Genomic DNA, 20,842 nt, shown 5'->3' with positions numbered 1-20,842 from the left:
TCATTAATACCAAATGAAAACTAAACAAAACTAAACATTCTTAATCATTTTAGTCGGCTATCATTATATTATAAATATTTACTTCATGTTTCAACAAATAAATAACTTTAACAAGACCAAACTCTTAAGAGTAATGTAACGCTATATATCAAGTTAAAATAAACAATAAAAAAAAAAAACTTACTTATTTAAGTTTGAGGTCAGTAATACCCAATTACTGACCTCAAACTTACATAAACACTTAAAATTAGTAAGTTTAAGTATTATAAATTAATTTTATTGGTTAATTTAATGATACAGGATAGATTTTAGCTTTTTATATAAAAAATATCAAGTGTCCGGAAACTTTTGGCCTGTAGTGTATATATATATATATATATATATATATATATATATATATATATATATATATATATATATATATATATATATATATATATAAATATATATATTGTCATCAAAAAAACACAAATTTCAACCTCTCACAGGCCATGATATAATTGATATAATAAAAATCTAGTGAAAACTATGAAAAAAAATGGCTCAAAACATAGCTCTAGTAGTAGCTGTTTAACTATATAAAAGTGGTCGTCACAACACTTAAGATGTCTCCACATTTACAATGTTTCATGGTGCCCTACTCTCCCCTATATATATATATATATATATATATATATATATATATATATATATATATACATATATATATATATATATATATATATATATATATATATATATATATATATATATATATATATATATATATATATATGTATCTACTATAGAATATTTAGATGACAAATTGTTAGTGGTATTTCCTACCTTTATAGGGCAATATACTAACAAAAATATATTTACTCTCAGTCATGTATTGGCACTTCTTTGCAGCAGCAGGTTTAAGATAGTCGATAGAAGGGTAGGTTGATGAGATAACACTGATAAACAAATAAAATTTTATTGTGCATATCTTGTTAACTAGGTGGTTTTTTAAAACAAATTAAATATGCTGATTTCAAATATGCAAACCATTTTTCACCATCACGTCAAGTTGTAAAGATATTTGGGTTCAAATCTTTAGTATTTAAGGTAAAGTCCCTAATATTGTCGAAAAAAAAGTTATTCAAAAGTATGTCAGAGGCGTATTTTCATAGAGATTTTTAAAATGGTATTTCTTTGTAATAAAAATAAGTACTTTTTGTATTATTGCTGAGAAACATTTTGTTAAAATTTTTTTAAAAGTCTTTTGCATTTTTTCACATAATTTTTTTTGTCAATAAATTTCAAGTAAAAATATTTATCTTTTCTAAAATCTCTATGAAAATGCGCTTCTTTTGAGACCCAGGTTGACATACTTTTGAATAACTTTTTTTTCGACAATATTAGGGACTTTACCTTAAATACTAAAGATTTGAACCCAAATATTTTTACTTGACTTGAACCCAAATAAATAACTTGACGTGATGGTGAAAAATGGTTTGCATATTTGAAATCAGCATATTTAATTTGTTTTAAAAAACCACCTAGTTAACAAGATATGCACAATAAAATTTTATTTGTTTATCAGTGTAATTTTAAAAAAAAAAATTTTTTCGTTTTAAACAAAAAAAATTTAGTTTAATAAATTTTTCTTAACAAATTTTCTTTGCAAAAGCTAACAATTTTTAAAAATATAATTCTAAATGGTTTTTTGCAGTTTTGCTTGTATAATTTAAATTTAGAAAAAAATAAAAACTAAAAATAATTTTGAAATAAAAAAAATATTTTTGAATTATTTTTGTTTATGTCTTAAAAAATAATATGCAAAGAAAAAATAATATGCCCAAACTTTCACAAACCTGTAGTCAAGTCAATTTCTTTAATACTAAATTGTGTATATATATATATCAGAAATAAAGAGAATGAACAAGATTGGGCCAAGAACACTACCCTGAAGTACTCCTGCTTGTATATATTTTCAATCAGTGGTGTGATCACTTGTTTTTACTCTCTGGCAACAATTAGATAAGTAAGCTGCGATCCAAGATGTGAGCCAGTTAGGTAGAATATTCACCAACTGTAGTAGCAACTTTTCATGATCAACAAGATCAAATGCTTTTGCAAAATCAAAGAATATCGCAAAAATTGATTTATTATTATCTTTAGCATGACTCCAATCCTCTATAACTTGAATATAATGGTTTGTTTGAGACCTAGAAGTGCTTGGTGTGATGGACAATAAATTTGGTGACAATGCGTTTTGAAAATTTGCATAATGCAGGCGTAACAGCAATTGGATGATAGTCATTGGAAGATAGCGGGTTTCAGATTTTAGGAATTGGTGTTATGTTTGCTGATTTCCATTGACCAGGGAAGTAACTGTTTTCTATGAGGTGGTTAAATAGGATATAGAGTGATGGAGCAATTTCTAAGCGAGCAGATTTGAGTAAAATTGGGGAGAGAAAGACAGGATCATCAGGTCCTGATGATCCTGTCTTTAATTTGTTGAGTTGGTTCAGAATGTTATTAATGGTAAAAATGGGGGTAATAGGTAGGTCTGCTTGGCAGTTGATGAAAAACGAGAGGTTATGTTGTTTTTTATTGCTCCAAACATTTTGGAAATGATTATTCAATTGGTTTGCTAATGTCTCAGAGATAAAATCATTAAATTATCCTTTATTGGCAAGCCTGATTTCTTGCCAAAAATTTGTTTTACTGGAGGAAAAGTGTCGGTTATAAATACGTTTTCTTTTAGTGATGTTTGATGACTCAATTTGCAAGTACTTTCCATTCAGATTTTATTTATTAAGCACTGATTGTTCATGGGGCAGATGGATTTGTTGACACAGTTGCACGTTTTTCCCACATATTTACCTTGGCTATATAATATCCTGTGATTGTGCAAACTAATGATGGACTCAATGTTTGGCATACATGAGTAGCTTAGTTTAATAGTCAGTTAAATATCTTGCAAATTTTTTTTTTTTTTTTTTAAACATCTTCGCTTCCAACAAGGCTGCAAGCAACCACTAATTAAATTTCAAAGTTACTGGAAGAGAAAAGATGAAGATTGTAGAGCAAGATAACGATTGACAGATCACTTTAAGGATTGCAAATTATATGAATCAAGAAAGCAAGATGAAGGAAGCGAATTCCAAAGAACTGATATTCGAGGAAAAAAACTAAACGAATAAGAGTTTTTGGAGCACTTAGGAACAGTCACAGAAAAAGGATGAGACTTAATTGAATGACAAGTAACACGAGAATGAATTTTAGTAGATGGCACAAGAGACACTAGCTCTTTAGAGCAGTGCCCATTATAGTATTTGAAGAAAAGAGAAAGAGAAGCAACATTACGACGATATGAAAATGGTTGGAAGTTGGCTGCAAGAGCAGGTCCAACTATGTTTACAATGAGTTTTTGCACCTTGTCCAAAAGGGAAAGGACATCATTTGAAGATCCGGCCCAGATATGGCAACACTATTCCATACAAGGCCGGATTTGAGATTTATAGAGATAGAGAATAGAATCCAAAGTAAGAAAGTGTCGAGCTTGATAAAGAGATGCAACCTTAGCAGATGTTAATTTTGCAACGGATTTGATATATGGTTTCCAAGAGAAATCAGAAGTAAGAGTTAATCCTAGAAGATGAAGAGTGTTGACTCATCAAGTACATTACTGTTCATAAATGTAGGAAGATCTAAATTATTGCAATAACATTTGGCTGAAAAAAATTGAGTTTTATCTGTATTGAAGTTTACCAGCCACTGTGAGCCCCATGCTGTAGCAGAAGTGAGATTCTTTTCAAGCTCAAATGTCCCCTCCAAGCAATCAGAGAGTGTTGGCTTCTTATCATGACAAGAATAAATGGTAGTATCATCAGCAAACAATGCCACCTTAGATGTGAGCATATCGTTAATATAAATTAAAAAAGAGTATAGGGCCAAAGATAGAACTTTGAGGAACCATAAAGTTATAAAATAAGAAGAAGAGTGCTGTCCATCAAGGATAACTTTTATACTATGATTGGAAAGGAAGGATTCAATAATTTTAAAGATGTTGCCAGATACACCATAAGAAGAAAGCTTATGGAGAAGACTAGCATGCCAAACTTTATCAAAAGCTTTTGAAATCTCAAGAGCGATGGCCTTAACCTCTCCACCTTTATCTAATGCACGATAAAACCTATTGGTTATTACTGTTAGCAAATCAGCTATAGAACGAGAAGATCAAAATCCATATGTCAGATGATCAGAATCCAGATGGTCAGAAATCCAATCCAGATGGTCAGAAAGTAAATTATTAGATTCAAGGTGAGAAATTGTTTGTTAATTAAAGATTCAAAAACCTTGCTTATGATAGAAAGAGAACTAATGGGATGGTAGTTAGACGAATCAGATCACTCTCCAGATTTTTTGACTCTGATAAGCACTTGTTGAATAGGTTTGAGAGTATAGACGACAGCTCCGGAGAACACTTCTGCAAGACTATTACAGGTATGTTGTCCAGGCCACAAGCTATAGAAGAGTCTAAGCAGGAAATCGCTTTAGATACAGACGCTGGAATGATACGAATATCAAGCAATAGATCAACTTGTTTGTTGGCAATGTCAGGTAGAAAGCAACTATTGGAATCAAGAGATGATATTGATGAAAAGTTTTTAGCAAACAATTTTGCTTTGTCTTTAGGTGAGGTGACAAAGTCTGAACCATACAAGAGAGGTGGAATTACAGATTTGCCCCTATTATTAATACTATTAAAGATTCTCCAGAAGTCACAAGAGCCTAATTTTTGAGATGAGATACAAGATTTCATGACCTGAGAATAGCAGGCTATGGTGTTAGACAAAACCTTTTTACAATGGTTTCTAGAAGTAATAAACTGGCGACTGTTTTCTGGAGAATTGTTTTGCTGATAGATATGGAAGTAACAGTTTCGATTGGCAAGCACAGCAGCACAATGTGAGGAAAACCATGGAGGAGAGTGAGGTTTGACCTGGAATTGTCGAGAGGGAACAAAAGATTCTATGCCAGCCTGAATCCATGAAGTTATGTAAGAAGCACATTTGTCGACAGGAATACGAAAGATTTCTACTCAAGGGCCATCACGGAAAAAATTCCAGTCAGCTTTGAGGTAGTTGTAAGAGGTATGATATTAGGGGGATTCAGGTGATGAAGAAGAATACGATTTTGGTTGTAGAGAGAAAAAACTGTGATCAGAAGCACCTAAGGGTAAATGTGGAGAAACTGAGTACTGATTAGAGTCAGAAACAAGACATAAGTCGAGTCGAGAAGGTAAATGATTCGGGTTGTCTGGAAAGCGAGTTGGAAAGTTAACTATTTGAGTTAGGGATTGAGAAAGACAAAAGTTGTGGGCTTTAATGCCTCCAGAGTCACTGACACTAGAGCCAAACCATTCAGTGTGATGAGCATTAAAGTCACCAACAACAGCAATATAGGCTGATGGATGAAGAGAGAGGGCTTAGTCTATATGATCAGAAATAACATCAAAAAGAGTGCCGTCTTGAGATGAAGGAGAGTGATATAGAACAAAGAGAAAGGCGATAGAGTGAAGTGGTGCTAAATGAAAGCACATAAAAGAATAGTCTGATGATTCAAACCTAGTTTCACAACAAATGGGTGAATTCTTATGAATGTAAATGCCCATGCCAAGCATGTGACTATTGGAGTCTTTACGAATCAAAGGAAGATAACCATCAACACTAAGATCGCAAGATGAGACAGCTGAACTTAAATTAGTCTCACAAAGAGCAAGTAGGTCTGGTGAACTTTGCAAGAGATAAGACTCAACAGAAGGAAAGTTACTTCGAAGACCACGAATATTAGTGAATGATAAGTTTAGAGAATTTGGTGATAATGATGGTTTTTTGTGTTTTATAGTTTTTGGTACTTTATTTATTTTTAAATTTGCTAAAGAACACCAAAAGTACAAACAGGGACACCATCCATGCACAACATGGCACTGTTAATACTTTAATATTTTTCAGCTGTTGATGGAATCAGCCTCTCTGAGAGCTACCACAGAGTTCGGGAAACCTGACTACCAGCCTGCCTCAGAACCATAAAACTGAGTTTGAGAGCTGTACCCTCATTAGGAGATAATAGAATGAGTTGCCTAGTCATGAAAACAGAAACACAAGCAAAACCCATGCATTGAGTGAAGAAGATCCCGCATTCAACATCCTATACTGGAAACAATGTATTAAAAATACATCTGCTCCAGCCTAATAGATGAAGAAGGGGTGCGAGGCTGGTCAACAGATAGAATCTGTTTACCCCTTAGTTTTTGGCCAACCAGAAAGTGCAGGTCTACTATGTTCAAAAAACAACCACCTATTTTTGTTGCAACATTGATACTGAAAGGTGGGTTGTACCAGATTATGTTTTGCTTGTGATTTTTGAATGGGATCGGTTTTTTATTTGAATGGTAAGCAAATTTGAAGGTAAACCTGATTTGAATAATGCATCTTGATAAGGAGGAATGGATTGTTTAAAAATAATTTTGTTAGAAGAATTAGTTGACAATCTTAGTTCGATAGTTTGAGGAAGACTTTTTAGTATGCTAGGAGGGTGGTTAGATTCAGCATTTATATAACTGATGGAATTACCAGGCTAGTCTCCTTGTCAAAAATTTGCAAATTTTGCTCATACAAAAAATTCCTTATTTTAACATATAAAGGTGAAAACTTGTTAAATAAACAAAATTAGATTTCACAATGCAGGCACAAGAATAAATTCCTTTTATCTTTTTTTGACACCGGTGATATTTTGTTTTTTCTTTGGTTGCCATCAAGTATGTCTTTTAGCGACACAAAGATCCCACTACACAGTATTTTGTAATTTTTAGCAGGTGTTTTTGATTTTGTATTCAATGGCTGATTATTGCTGTATAAAACTTAAAGTACCATAAAAAAAAGTTGTTTTTTCTTCATTAATTTATATACATGTATATCGCTCTATTTGAAATATCTTTTTAATATTGAGCACTTTTTTACATGTATATCGCTCATACATGTATATCGCTTTTCATACATGTATATCGCTCAATTTGAAATATCTTTTTAATATGGAGCACTTTTTTACAACTATGAGTTTTGTTTTATTATTATAATACAAAACAGCCTTAAATATCAATATATATACTCCAATTAGTTGAGCACTCTACTCCAAGTCGTCCACACAATGGAGAAAATAAACTTTAATTACTCAGTCTAAAATATTCCTATTCTATCGGAAAAAGAATTCTTATTACAGTAACTGGAGAACACTGAAGCACTCATAAAAAGAATGAGGTAGAAAGCTTTATTCTTTCTTAATAAACTTTCTGACAAAACCAATTCATCCAAACCCTAAAACTATGGCATTAAATCGGCAAAATGTCCTCCTCATATAAAAGAAATGTTTGAAAATGATTTAATTAATCTAGTTAAAAATATTAAATTTCGTAAAGTGAACAACAAGTGTCAAGAAAAGCTTTCTAGCGATATAAAATCTTTGCGCAAATCACATAAAACTTTATCTCAAGCCGACAAAACCTCCAATATGTTCAGAATTTCCAAAGAAGAGTATAACCACCTCCTTAAGAATGCCGTTACATCTACATTTAAAAAGGCTGACCAAAATCTGAAAGATCAAATAAATATTGAAAGTAAACACCTTTTAACTAATCATGATGTTTTTAACAGAAATGAATCGCTCTAAAAGACCACAAGGATAATTTTTTAAATAACCCCACAGTTCGGCTATTAAATCCTGCAAAAAACGAAGTAGGAATAATTTCTTTAGTTATTCTATCAAAAATAAATAGTGATCTTAGAAAAAAGATTTGCATCAATCAATGGTTAAACTTACAGAACGTTATAGATTGGTTTCAAAGTATTAAAGAAAAACATCAATACAAATTTTTAATTTTAGATATAACTGATTTTTATCCTTCAATTAATGAAAATTTACTGAACAATGCTATAGCCTTTGCTGAAAAATACTTAATTATAAAACAAAATGAAAAAAAGTTAATACATCACGCCAGGAAATCATTGTTATTTAACAATGGTGAAGCCTGGATTTAAAAAAGTGGAGGTTTATTTGATGTCACCATGGGAGCCTTTGATGGCGCAGAAGTTTGTGAATATTTATTTTGTTTCAATTATCGCTGTCTTACAATAAAGATGAATTCGTATTGTATAGAGATGATGGTCTAGCAGTGTTTAAGAACCAGAGCGGCCAACAAATGGAAAAGATTAAAAAGCACTTTGTGAAAATTTTTAAAAATAATGATCTTCTTATATCCATCAGCTGTAATTTTAAAATTGTTAATTATCTGGACTTAACAATAAATCTTAATAACAGTTCTTTCCAACCTTACTGCAAGCCTGGTAATTCCATCAGTTATATAAATGTTGACTCTAACCATCCTCCAGCATACCAAAAAGTCTTTCTCAAACTATTGAACTAAGATTGTCAACCAATTCTTCTAACGAAAATATTTTTAAACAATCCGTTTTTAAGCACTCCTTTTCAAGATGCATTATTTAAATCAGGTTTATCTGTAAATTCGCTTACCATTCAAATAAAAAGCCGATCCCATTCAAAAATCACAAGCGAAACATAATCTGGTACAATCCACCTTTTAGCGCCAATGTTGCAACAAAAATAAGCAGTTATTTTTTGAACATAGTAGACCTGCACTTTCCAGTTGGCCACAAATGCAAGATATTTAATCGAAATACCATTAAATAAGCTACTCATGTATGCCAACATCTAGTCCATCATTAGTTCTCACAATCACAGGATATTATATAGCCAAGGTAAAGTTGAGGGAAAAACGTGCAACTGTGTCAACAAATCCATCTGCCCCATGAACAATCAGTTATTGATGAAGAACATTGTTTTTGAGCCACCGTGTGGTCAAATAAACCTGACTACAAAGAAAAAGTATATTTTGGCTAGTATTTTGTATTTAATGGCTGACGATTGACATATAGGCATGAAATTTAAAGTACCATAGAAAAAGTTGTTTTTCCTTCGATAATATATATATATATATATATATATATATATATATATATATATATATATATATATATATATATATATATATATATATATATATATTTTACTAATTTATATATATATATATATATAAATTAGTAAAAACAATTATCTAATTTTTAGTAATCTTCAACGGCACGAACCTACTGATGGAGAAACATGCTGTTGAAGACAACTAAAAATTAGATAAGTGTTTTTACTGATTTATTGTTGCTCTGTTCTTTAAGAATATTGAGCACTCTATTTGTAGAATACACTAACATAATATATATATATATATATATATATATATATATATATATATATATATATATATATATATATATATATATATATATATATATATATAACCCCTAACTGGTTGTCAGAAAGTTTTTCTGTATTTTGTTGACAAAATGTAAAAATTAAAATGCAAGACCGGAATTTTTTTATTTATTCCTTGATAGACTGCCTGCCCCAACCAAACCCTCAGTCGATATAGCAGCACTCCCTTGCGAGTCAAGCTATAAGATAGTCGATGTAGCAGCACTCCATTGCGAGTCAGGCTATAAGATAGTCGATGTAGCAACACTCCATGCAAGATTTACAGTAAAAATAAATAAAAATAAAAACATTTTATTAAAAAAAATAAAAATAAAAACATTGTTTATATTATTAAAAATTTCAGAATGTTTTGAAAACATTTAGAATGTTTTTAAAAACATTCTCGTCAATTAAATTTGCGTTTTTGCGTTTTTTTTTTAAAAATGATTAATTTGTAATTAAATTAATGGTTTTAACTTTCTGACAACACGCAAATGTTGGACGAAAGTCAAAAGTAATTAAAAGTGACGTATTTGTTGGCATAAGAATCATTTTGTTCCTTCTGTACTCCCAAATGCAACAATCTATAGAACTATATACATATATATTTATAAACATAATGCGAATTTCAATCCAAGATGAAATATTTCATTTATAGGGTTTACCAAGATTTCAGCAGATCCAGCCATAATCCCGGCCCCACCTATGGTTTATCAAACCCGGTCTCGACCCTATCAGCCCTAATCATTTAATAATTCATGATAATAGGACTAAAATAATTTATTTCTTTTATTGTTTCTTTTGATGTAATTCCAGAAGTCACATTCTCTAGAAAATCACAAAAAATAACTGACAACCTTAAAAATCTAATAGGTGCTGGGTTCACTATGTGTGGTATAGTGACAAACATTCACTAATTTTAATGTATTCTTATCATTAGTTACAATGTTCAAGTCTGAATCAAAATAGTTTATTATTCACCCACAGAATCATGGAAAAAAGACATTTATTTTATGATAGTGTGCATTTAGTCAAAAACTTTAGAAATAACTTATTAAATGGAAAAAAATTTGCTTTTCCATTTTAAGTACCATAATGTAAATATTAATATTGATTGTCCACCAGGATTATTAGTTGGAATGATTTATTCAAGATTTACCATTATGATAATGGATTAAAAGGTTAATACAGAAAAGCTCTAAAGCTCACATATGAGGTTTTACATCATGGAAATAATAAACAAAGTGTGTCACTAACATTAGCAATTATATATGAAACTACAATTGCAGCTTTAAAAAGTTATTATCCAGATCGAAAAGATGTTTCAAGTTGTTTAACCATTTTGAAACACTTGGTGGACAATTGCTAATTCTAAACAAAGATTTTCACCTAGTATTATTGGCAATGTTGTTGAATTAGAAGACAAGAGAATGATATTTTACCAAGCTCTGGCTGGTAAAGTATCATTGGATTGATCAGTGGTCTCTTTCACCTGCATTCACCCTCACAACTCAAACTGTATCAGCATTTGTAAATACCTTATGTTCTCAAACACTGGTTGTTGAGGAACTCCTGAATGATGAATATGATTATGTGATGACAACTTGTTTACAAAGTGATCCAATTGAGAGGCGTTTCTTACAATACAGTCAAATGAGTGGAGGAAGATTTTCTGTAAGTTTAAGAGAAGTTTCAAATTCAGAAAGAATTTTGTTATGTCATCATTTAAATAAGGAGCATATGAACTTCTGGGAGTAAAATATTGCCAGATCTTCGTGCTTTCTCAACAATACTTAATGAACTATTTGCTCCATCCACACAGCTTGCAGAATTTGTTTGGAGTGTATTTGCTATTTTGGATTTAATTGATAATGAAATTTCATCTCTATCAATTCCAGTAATTAAATCATCAACATATCTGTTACATAAATACACACCAAAAAGCAAATTTGTTTGTGAAAATCATGAAAGTTGGGAAACTATGTTTTCAAGAAAAGTTCTTGTTAATGTATTTTTAATAGCAAATAAAATCTATCAAAGGATTTCCAATAATAACTTAAAAGTATTTAAAAAGAAAAAAGTGAAATCAAAATTGCTAATATGTCATTTGTATAGCATTTGTTTGTACAGTTTAACAAAATGTACCTATTATTTGATTTCTTTGAAATACTTCTTGACATTTTTTTCATAGTGTTAAAGTATACATGAATATAGATATATATTATAGATAAATATAATGTACAAAGATATAAATGTATAATGATTTCAATAGTTTCTGTAACAGTTCTGCAACAAATATTACACAAATGTATTCAATTCTTTGATAACTATTTTATCTTGAAAAAATGTATAATAAAAAGCAACTGCCACTTTTAAATTGAAGAACTATAAAATAAAAATTAGGCTTTGAGTTGCTTTTTAAAAATATAATATTCTGCGCAGCTATTTGTTCCAGTAAAAATCGACCTCTTAATTTCCCCCTCAAAAGTGTAAGATATACGGCTGTACTGTATTTATACTAAAGCATAACAATAATAATATATTTTGCTCACTTTAATACTAAATTGTGTGTGTGTGTATATATATACACACAATATATGTATAAATATTTATATATATATATATATATATATATACAGGGTGCGGAAAAAGTTCCTGTACAGAAGTATAATTTAAAAAAATTATCTGTATGTTTTCTTTCAATATCTGTATCTGTATGTTTTCTTTCAATATATAGTGTGTTTTTAGTATTCTTTTGTATTCCTTTGTATTCTTTTAGTATTTTTTAGTATTATTTTGTTTTAAATTAAACTGTAATTTGTTTCTCGTCTTGTTCAAGAACTTTTGGTGTTTTTACTGTTTATTTTTTTGTACGGGAACTTTTACCGCACCCTTTATTTATATATATATATATATATATATATATATATATATATATATATATATATATATATATATATATATATATATATATATATATATATATATGAATATATAAAATTCAACTACAAAAACCGAATTTTATAGGAAGGAAATACTGCAGAAAGAATAGTTAAGCTTATTGAACTTTGTCTCAGAAGCCCTCATGTTCCCTTGCAGGTATGATTTGCATTTCTACCACTATTATGGTTATTGCATTTTTACATTATTACTATATTATCACACTTTGTATGCAATAAATTATATACTAGTTGTATTAGTAAACACTTCAAGTAAGCACTCCAACAACAAAAAAACAGAAAAAAACATTCCTGGCTAATCATTTTTTGCCAAAATACCTCACTGTAAATGATGCTGATACAAAAGCACCTTTAAAAAATTGGTGCTTTTGTATCAGCATCATTTACAATGCAATGTGTATGTTACTAAGTTTAATGAATGGCAACTGTTTTGATATTTTTGTTATTATCACTTATATTATAATTAAACTAAATTCTATAATTATTATAACTCTGATAGTTATCTATAAAAAAATCTAAATAAATTTTATTTGTTTTGAACAATTTTAATTTGGATAATTTGGGCAAGTTATGTACCAGCATTGTACCTTTTACTTGGTAAGCAGGTACAATGCAGGGTTTTTTTTTTTTTTTTTTTTTTTTTTTTTTATTTTTTACTCTCCTACGCTTTGGGAGACAAAAAACGTAAAAAATAGAGTCACTTCAAAATTGTTTTCTTTTTAATTGTAATAAAAAGAATTAATTTTAATTATGTAAAAAAAGTTAGTATGTATATAAAAGTTAACAGTACATATGTATATATTGAGATAAAAATACAAAAATGTTTAGATTTCTTGCATGGTTGGATCACTGTATATTCTAGAATCACAAGTTCAAACAACTAATGTTCTGCTTACTCCTATTCTTACAGATTATATCACAAAAAAGATGGCGTCATTGCTTGAGTAATTATTATTTTTTCATACTTTTATAACTTTTAGTTTTATAAGATAAGTTTTTCTGTATTCAAGTTGTTTATAAATGTATTTACATTTAAATACAAGTTAAGATACATATAATGTATTTATGACACATATAAATGTGTCATAAATACGTTATATGTATCTTAACTTATTTGTATATGTTTTAGTTTGTACAATTAGTGCATTTAATTTTCCCAATAGGTTTACATAACTAAATTTTAAATCTCATTTTAAATAACATAAACTAAATTTTCAAGTAATTATCAATTTATTAAGTTTATGTTATATAATTATATACAATTATGAAAACATTTAAAAAATAAAAATGTATAGAATACAACAGAAATTTATACTTTATATTTTTTTCTTATTTCCTATTCTTTTAATTATAATTTTTTGTTATCATTACTTATTCTATATATCTCGAGCTACAGCAGAGTAAAATAATACTGGAACAGTTAAACTGCAACATGTATGGCTAGAAAAGTACTGAGCACTTAATGCTTGTATGTGGTGGTGAAGATGGACTTTATGGTGGTATCGGTTTTAAAGGTATTGTCGGTCTTACCAATAATTTCTGTGTAGCAGTTAAGACTACTTTACCAGAAAAAGTGCTGACCTCTCATAATATTAAACATGAGTTTTATATGAATGATGTGAATAAATATTTTGTTACTCTACTACTCATTAAAATGAGTTTTTATGAAGCAGTTTTTTACAGGTCTTGATCATAGGATCAAAAAAGAGGCAATTGTGGTATGCTCAAGATTTTTACACACACCAAAACACACCAAAAGTAACGAAATAGTGGGATCTCAGAGAGTTTACACACTTGAAAAGAAACTTTTGCTCACAAAAAAAAAAAAAAATACTTTGGAGTGAGCAGCAAAGGATTTCCATTTAACTTCAACTCATAATGAACAACGTGTGGCAGTTCTTTTAATCTCATATGGGGCTTCTTTAATAATTATGTCAAGAAAATATTCTCTGAAAATTTTTGACAAATGTTTACAAGAGAGAGGGAGGAGATCAAGAAAAGTTGACTTCAACAATGGTGCTTTTTTAATAAATTTAATTACTTAAAAAAAAGAAAAAAAAAGATTTTTTTTTATCCATTTTAATTTTATTGGGGGTGGGTTAATTGAATGTTGACACAGTTTTTTAGTGGTCTCTGGAAGTTTGACAAGTTGTTAAGAAGGGAGGGGAAGGAGGAGGTAAAAATTACCAAAAAATTGTTGACATAATTAATAGACAGCCCCTAATGTGTACTTATTTATTTTGTAAATCACTGGTGGCTAAAGACACCATCTGGTTTTATGTTGTGTCACTCAAATGAAACATTTTATATTCAAAAGCATTTGTCTTGTAGCAATAGATAAGAATTTTTGAAAAATCCGAACAAAGTTGTAATAATCATAAATTATTACAAAAAAGAGTAAAATTGTGAGGGGGTCATAGCATTTAATTTAAGCATTTTAGATGCACGTTACTAAAAGTTTTTTATTCAAGAGTATTTTTTTATAAAAATAGAAGAGAATTAGAAAAAAATGGTAATGGTCACATAGGGCATAGATTAAAATTGAGTGGACCTTAGCCGATAAGCATTTTAGATGTCCATTACAAAAAAAAATATAAATTAAATATCAAATAGTTTAAACAAAATTTAAAACAAACATTTAAAAATATTTACAATATTAATGTATATATGGTACATAATCCAACAAAAATCAAATAGTTTTTTATCCTACTCTAGAGCAGCATGTAAAAGTTAACACTAAATTAAACTCTTCTTTCATTAAAAGTAACTACAGAGTCGTTTTCAATGTTTAGTAGACTTTTCTACACGTTTAAATCTATTCCATGTAGGTTTGAATTCTGAATGAAGTCTCGAAACTGTCTTTGGTAGATAGAAAAGAGTCTTTTAATACACCTTTACATCTCAACTTAGTTTTCTCAACTCAGATCTATAGTTCAGATTAAAACGTCTAGAAAAGTATACTTAATACGAAAGCGACTCTTTAATTACGTTTATTGGAAGAAGAGTTTAATTTAGTGTTAACCTTTACATGGTGTTCTAGAGCAGGATAAAAACTGTTCGATTTTTTTTTTTTGGATTATGTACCATACGTACATTAATATTGTCAATATTTTGAAATATTTTTAATGTTTTAAATTTTTTTTAAACTGTTTGAAATTGTTTTTTTTTCACTCAACTTTACCTTTTGCCCCATTTATGACTCTTAGCACTTTGTTCGGATTTTAAAAAAAATCTTTTTTATTGTTACAAAACAAATACTCTTGAATAAAAAAGGTTTCATTTGAGTGACACGATATAAAATTTGGCAGTCGTTTTGGTTACCAGTGAAATATATCTAGTAATTATTCTGATTCTTAAAAAATTAAATTCAGTTTTTAACTTGCGAAAACTTTTTTTTTTTTTGGTTCAGTATAAAAAAGGTGATTTTTTTTTTCTACCCAAGACCGATGAAAAATTTAAATGAGAAGAGACATCTCCAACTTTGAATTCATCAACTATCCGTTTTTTTTTTTAATATTTTTTCCACACAAAAAAATTAGTTTCGTATTAGTTAAATGCAAGTTTAAAAAATTTAATGACGAACAGTTTAACTTCGTTACTCGCTTTATTTAATTCAGAGAACCTCGTGTTACTTCAGAGAACCTCGTGTTTCTTTAGAGAACCTCGTGTTACTTTAGAGAACCTCGCGTTACTTTAGAGAACTTCGCGTTACTTTAGAGAACTTCGCGTTACTTTAGAGAACCTCGCGTTACTTTAGAGAACCTCGCGTTACTTTAGAGAACTTCGCGTTACTTTAGAGAACTTCGCGTTACTTTAGAGAACTTCGCGTTACTTTATAGAACTTCGCGTTACTTTAGAGAACCTCGCGTTACTTTAGAGAACTTCGCGTTACTTTAGAGAACTTCGCGTTACTTTAGAGAACTTCGCGTTACTTTAGAGAACTTCGCGTTACTTTAGAGAACCTCGCGTTACTTTAGAGAACTTCGCGTTACTTTAGAGAACCTCGCGTTACTTTAGAGAACCTCGCGTTACTTTAGAGAACTTCGCGTTACTTTAGAGAACCTCGCGTTACTTTGAATTAATTTGAAAAGTAAAATAAAAGCAATAAATCACAAAAAAAAATTTTTTGCAAGCTAGAAAAAAAAAATAAAGATAAATTATTTATATAATGGAACAAAGTAATTTTAAATAAGAGATTAAACTATACAATGATTAAACCAAACAAATTAAAAACTAACTTATGTCGCGGCAGCCAAGATACTGCCACTAAAAACTTTATATGTTTATTGTTTATATAAGGTTATTATTATATATTTATATGAGTGTATTGTTTATATAAGGTTATCATTATATATTTATATGAGTTTATTGTTTATATAAGGTTATTATTATATATTTATATGAGTTTATTGTTTATATAAGGTTATTATTAGATTATTATTATTTCTACTTGAGATTTTAAGTAGGGATTGCGAATTTACCGGTAGTTTAAAAAAATTAAGTAAACTTCAAAAGTCAATGATAAAACAAAATTTTAAGTAGAGTTAGTGAATTTTCTCTGAGTTGCCGTAAATTTGAAAAATTAAATATCTGCAAATAAAAAAAATTACTAAAGCTGTTACAAATTAGTCTTTCTCTTAAAATTGATTAAAATAAATTTTTTTCTTCTGTAATTAGTTAAAATAAATATTAAAAGATTATAATTCGCAGATCGAAGTCTCTCTTCCGTATAAAAATAGTTATTTTATTTGTTCACTTTTATTTTTCTATACTTACATAATTTTTCTTATATAATTTTTAAATTGCTATAAATGAACTAGAAATGCTGTTTATTTATTATTGCTGTTAATGCGGTTGTGGTGGAGTGGTAGAGCGCTCGTTTTGCAGGCCAAAAGTTCAGAGTGTAATCCTTACCACTTCCCTGGCAGTACCTCGCTCAACTTACTTCTTTGCGCAGCGGCGGTGAATAACATTTAAAAAAAAAAAAGGATAAAAAACGTTTTATCGAGTTTCAATCAATTTTTAAAAATTTCTACAGCCCGAAAAATACTTTAGTAGAACTGCTGGAAAAAATATTTAACAATATACAAAAAATGTTTAACAATATACAAAAAGAAAAATGTTTTATCAAGCTTTAATAAATTTTTTATATAATTGTTCCTCAGAGGTTGCGTTTTTGATATCATTTATGTATTTATATGTATTTGATATATTTTATGTATTTATATGTATTTGATATCTTTTATGTATTTATATGTATTTGATATCTTTTATGTATTTATATGTATTTGATATCTTTTATGTATTTATATGTATTTGATATCTTTTATGTATTTATATGTATTTGATATCTTTTATGTATTTATATGTATTTGGCGTTCTTGCTATAATAGCAACTTTTTTTTTGTAATTTTAGAGTTACTTATGTGGTAAATGAAAGATTTGCTATGACATTTTGGAGTTTATGTTTTTTTCTAATAGAAAACTGTTCATCAGAAATCAGTGATTCTCACTTTGCAACTCTAGTGTTTGAGGTAAACTATATTTTGACACTTTAAAATTAGGATATAGTTTAATTTAATAACCATTTTGACATTTAATATTGTTACGAAATGAAGATTATTTTTAAATATTGTTACACAATCTTATGATTATCTTCTCAGTTGAACTGTATAGATGAATATAATAAGTATACGATTTTTTTCTTTGTTGTTGGTGATAATGTTTTGTTTGCTTTGTCTTCACTCGCGTGAATGAATGGCTTTTAATTGTTTGATGAAATCCTTAAAATACGAATTACAATTGGTTTATCTTTATAAAGCTTTTCCAAGTTGTTGTTTTTTCTTATATTTTATTTTTATATTTTAGAAATAATATAGCTAGACCGTGATTTTTATAGAGTTAGTAAAAAAAATATCCCTTTTGCTAGAATTAAAATTGCTGAATTAATAAAATGCGTGTAATGCGCAGTTTTATCATTTGCAATGACTGTTATCTCAGTTTACAATTGACTTATAGGAATAAATAAGCTTACTTTGTATTGTTATAATCACTACAATTGCATCACAAAGATCACGTGAGGGATTTCCGTTTTCAAATAGGGTAAAAATACCTATTCTAAAAATTGTTGAGGTCAGCTTCATATTATATTTTAAAGGATATTTTAAAAAGCATTCTTCCCATGCCTTTCTGATTTGTTATTGTTGATTAATATAGATGCAAATAAGTAGGCGGTAAATAAACAGAAGACTAATATATTACAAAATTTAATATTTTTATTTTGGTTCTTTCCTGATTCATTATTAACTTGTGACGTCAATGAATCAGGAGAGAACAAATTATACGGCGTTCGTTTTGTTTTGAAATTAACAATAAAACAATTTTGTTTTATTGTTATTTAATTTAGCGAATTGTTGACGTAATCTTCATTTAGTTTTCTATTCTTTAGTTTATTTTTTTGATTCGTTTTTTTTTTTTTTTTTTTTGCCGGACTCAAGTTTTTTGATTTGTTGGCGTAGCTTTTTCTTTTTTTTTTTTTCTTTTTTTATTAATTAGACAGGCTTAAAAATTTGAATCCGGAAAGTTTTAAATTTTTGTCTCCAAAAATAAAAAAAACTTTATAGTTTGAAAAAGTAGGACTTGTTAAAAAAAATTATAAAATAATAATTGTATCACAAATCGTAAGACTATTGTTACAAAAGTTTTTAACTAAAGAATTTATTTTTAAAAATGTTTTTACATTAGCTCTGCAAATTTAATGAAATAAAATATTCTTACAAAAACTTTCCAAATTAATTTTTAATACGTAAGCTATATTTTCTCACATAATTTTTTTTTTTTTTAAACTTTGTTTTTTATCAAAAAATCAAGGTGATCAACCTTTTTCGAATAGGTTTTGTTTTTACAGAAGAAGATAAATTATATAGACTTGCTTCATTTTGTGTGAACTTAACGTATTATTTATTTCGTTTTACTATCAGTTGTTTGCTTGTCTCGAACACTGAGTTGTTGCTTTTGTTTTATTTACTTTTTTGTTGGCGGGATTCATATCACTTCTAGGTTTTCTTGATCAACAGCATAATTCTCACTTGCTTAAATTGTCTCACCACGCAGCACCTTTGTTCGTTAAAATTTGTATTTTGAAGTTAAAATGATGAGAGAGGGCTGTAACGATTAATAAAAGAATATAAAAAGTCGCCTCCCTGGTTCCCCACACAGCCTTAGAATACATATTAGTTTTGTACTAGTTTAGTATTTTTAGGCTCATTGAATAGTTTTTTTTTTATTAGAGTGCGAGTGGTGAACTCTGTAAAATTGACGACTTAAATACCCCTGAAGTCAACTGCTTACTTTTTCGTGGTCTTGAGAGACTGGCAGTTTCGTTTTCTTTAACTAATACCGAATCTGAACGGCTTGCTAAATTGTCTGCTCAATGGTATGTTTTTAAACTTTTATTTCAATCTATATTTTCAAATTTATAAGTGGTATATTGTTTTTCTACTCGGAGAACTTCACCTAGTTAATTCCATCCCGGCGGCACTAATTGTAAATAAAAGTTCTCACTCGTGCAAGTTACCAATTCCAAACCTTCCTTTAACCAAAACAGTTAATTTATGTATTAAATCCTTATTGTGTCTCTCTTTTTCTTTGTCAATGTTTGTACATTAGGGTGGAGCGATTTTCATAGCAAAAAAAAAAGAGTTTAAAAACCAATATTACTGAGAAACGAATCAATGTCTATTAATTATAAGATAAAAGTAAAAAAATATTTTTTGATTTTGATGAGATCTTGAGGGTCCTCTTTGGAATTGAAATTCTTGACAGGTCCTAATATTTTTGAATTTTTTTTTTCTAAACCATATCAACCTTGGACTCAAAAAAAGCAGAAAAAAATGCTTGTTTCATAAATAATAATTTTATTAAAAAAATTTTTTTAGTGAAAAAAATATTTGCAAAAATATACCTTAAAACCCCCGTTTTGTTGAGGACGGGGGTTTTTAATGAGAAAAACAACTCTACTTTTTTAATTTTAATTTTTTAATAAAAACAAATATTATTTTCAAAATCAGCATATTATTTTGCTTCTTTTAAGTATCAAGTTGATATAGTTTAGAAAAAAAAAATTTAAACAATATTAGGACCCATCAAAAATTTAGAATCCAAAGAGGAACCTCAAGAACTCATCTAAACTAAAAAAAAAAATAGTAAGGTTCTTTTTTCACCAAAAGATATTGATTAGCTGCTCAGGCAAATCAAATTTCAAAAATTTTCAAAATCGCAAATATTGTACATGTTACATGGTTACCTTATAACAGTCTTTACATGCAACCAGGTAAAGTACCTTTTTTCTCACAAGTTTTGTCAGAAAGAAAGATCGAGGTGAAAGTTTTCCGAGTACATATTTATATAATAAACAATTTTTAACAAATAATTGCATGCAATATATTTTATGATAGTATTGTAAATGGAACGACGGGAAAATGTCTCCCTGCATTAAGTCTGTTATGCGCATGCATGTACACAGGTAA

At 28.7% G+C, this 20,842-nt stretch overlaps 1 protein-coding gene across 1 annotated transcript in view; it reads left to right on the top strand.

Annotated features, from left to right (window-relative positions):
- Positions 1-20,842, top strand: part of LOC101237115 (huntingtin) — a 108,662-nt gene that overhangs the window by 82,270 nt on the left and 5,550 nt on the right. Inside the window, exons 43-47 of the mRNA XM_065793347.1 lie at positions 12,382-12,453; positions 13,143-13,258; positions 17,731-17,848; positions 19,604-19,749; positions 20,771-20,838. Coding sequence (XP_065649419.1) covers positions 12,382-12,453; positions 13,143-13,258; positions 17,731-17,848; positions 19,604-19,749; positions 20,771-20,838 — 520 coding nt within the window. The remainder of the gene's footprint in view (positions 1-12,381; positions 12,454-13,142; positions 13,259-17,730; positions 17,849-19,603; positions 19,750-20,770; positions 20,839-20,842) is intronic.

Source organism: Hydra vulgaris, chromosome 03, assembly GCF_038396675.1.
Source record: "Hydra vulgaris chromosome 03, alternate assembly HydraT2T_AEP".
Taxonomy (NCBI): Eukaryota; Metazoa; Cnidaria; class Hydrozoa; order Anthoathecata; family Hydridae; genus Hydra; species Hydra vulgaris.
The sequence above is the reverse complement of the archived record's forward strand: the minus strand, read 5'-3'. Positions and strand labels throughout refer to the sequence as shown.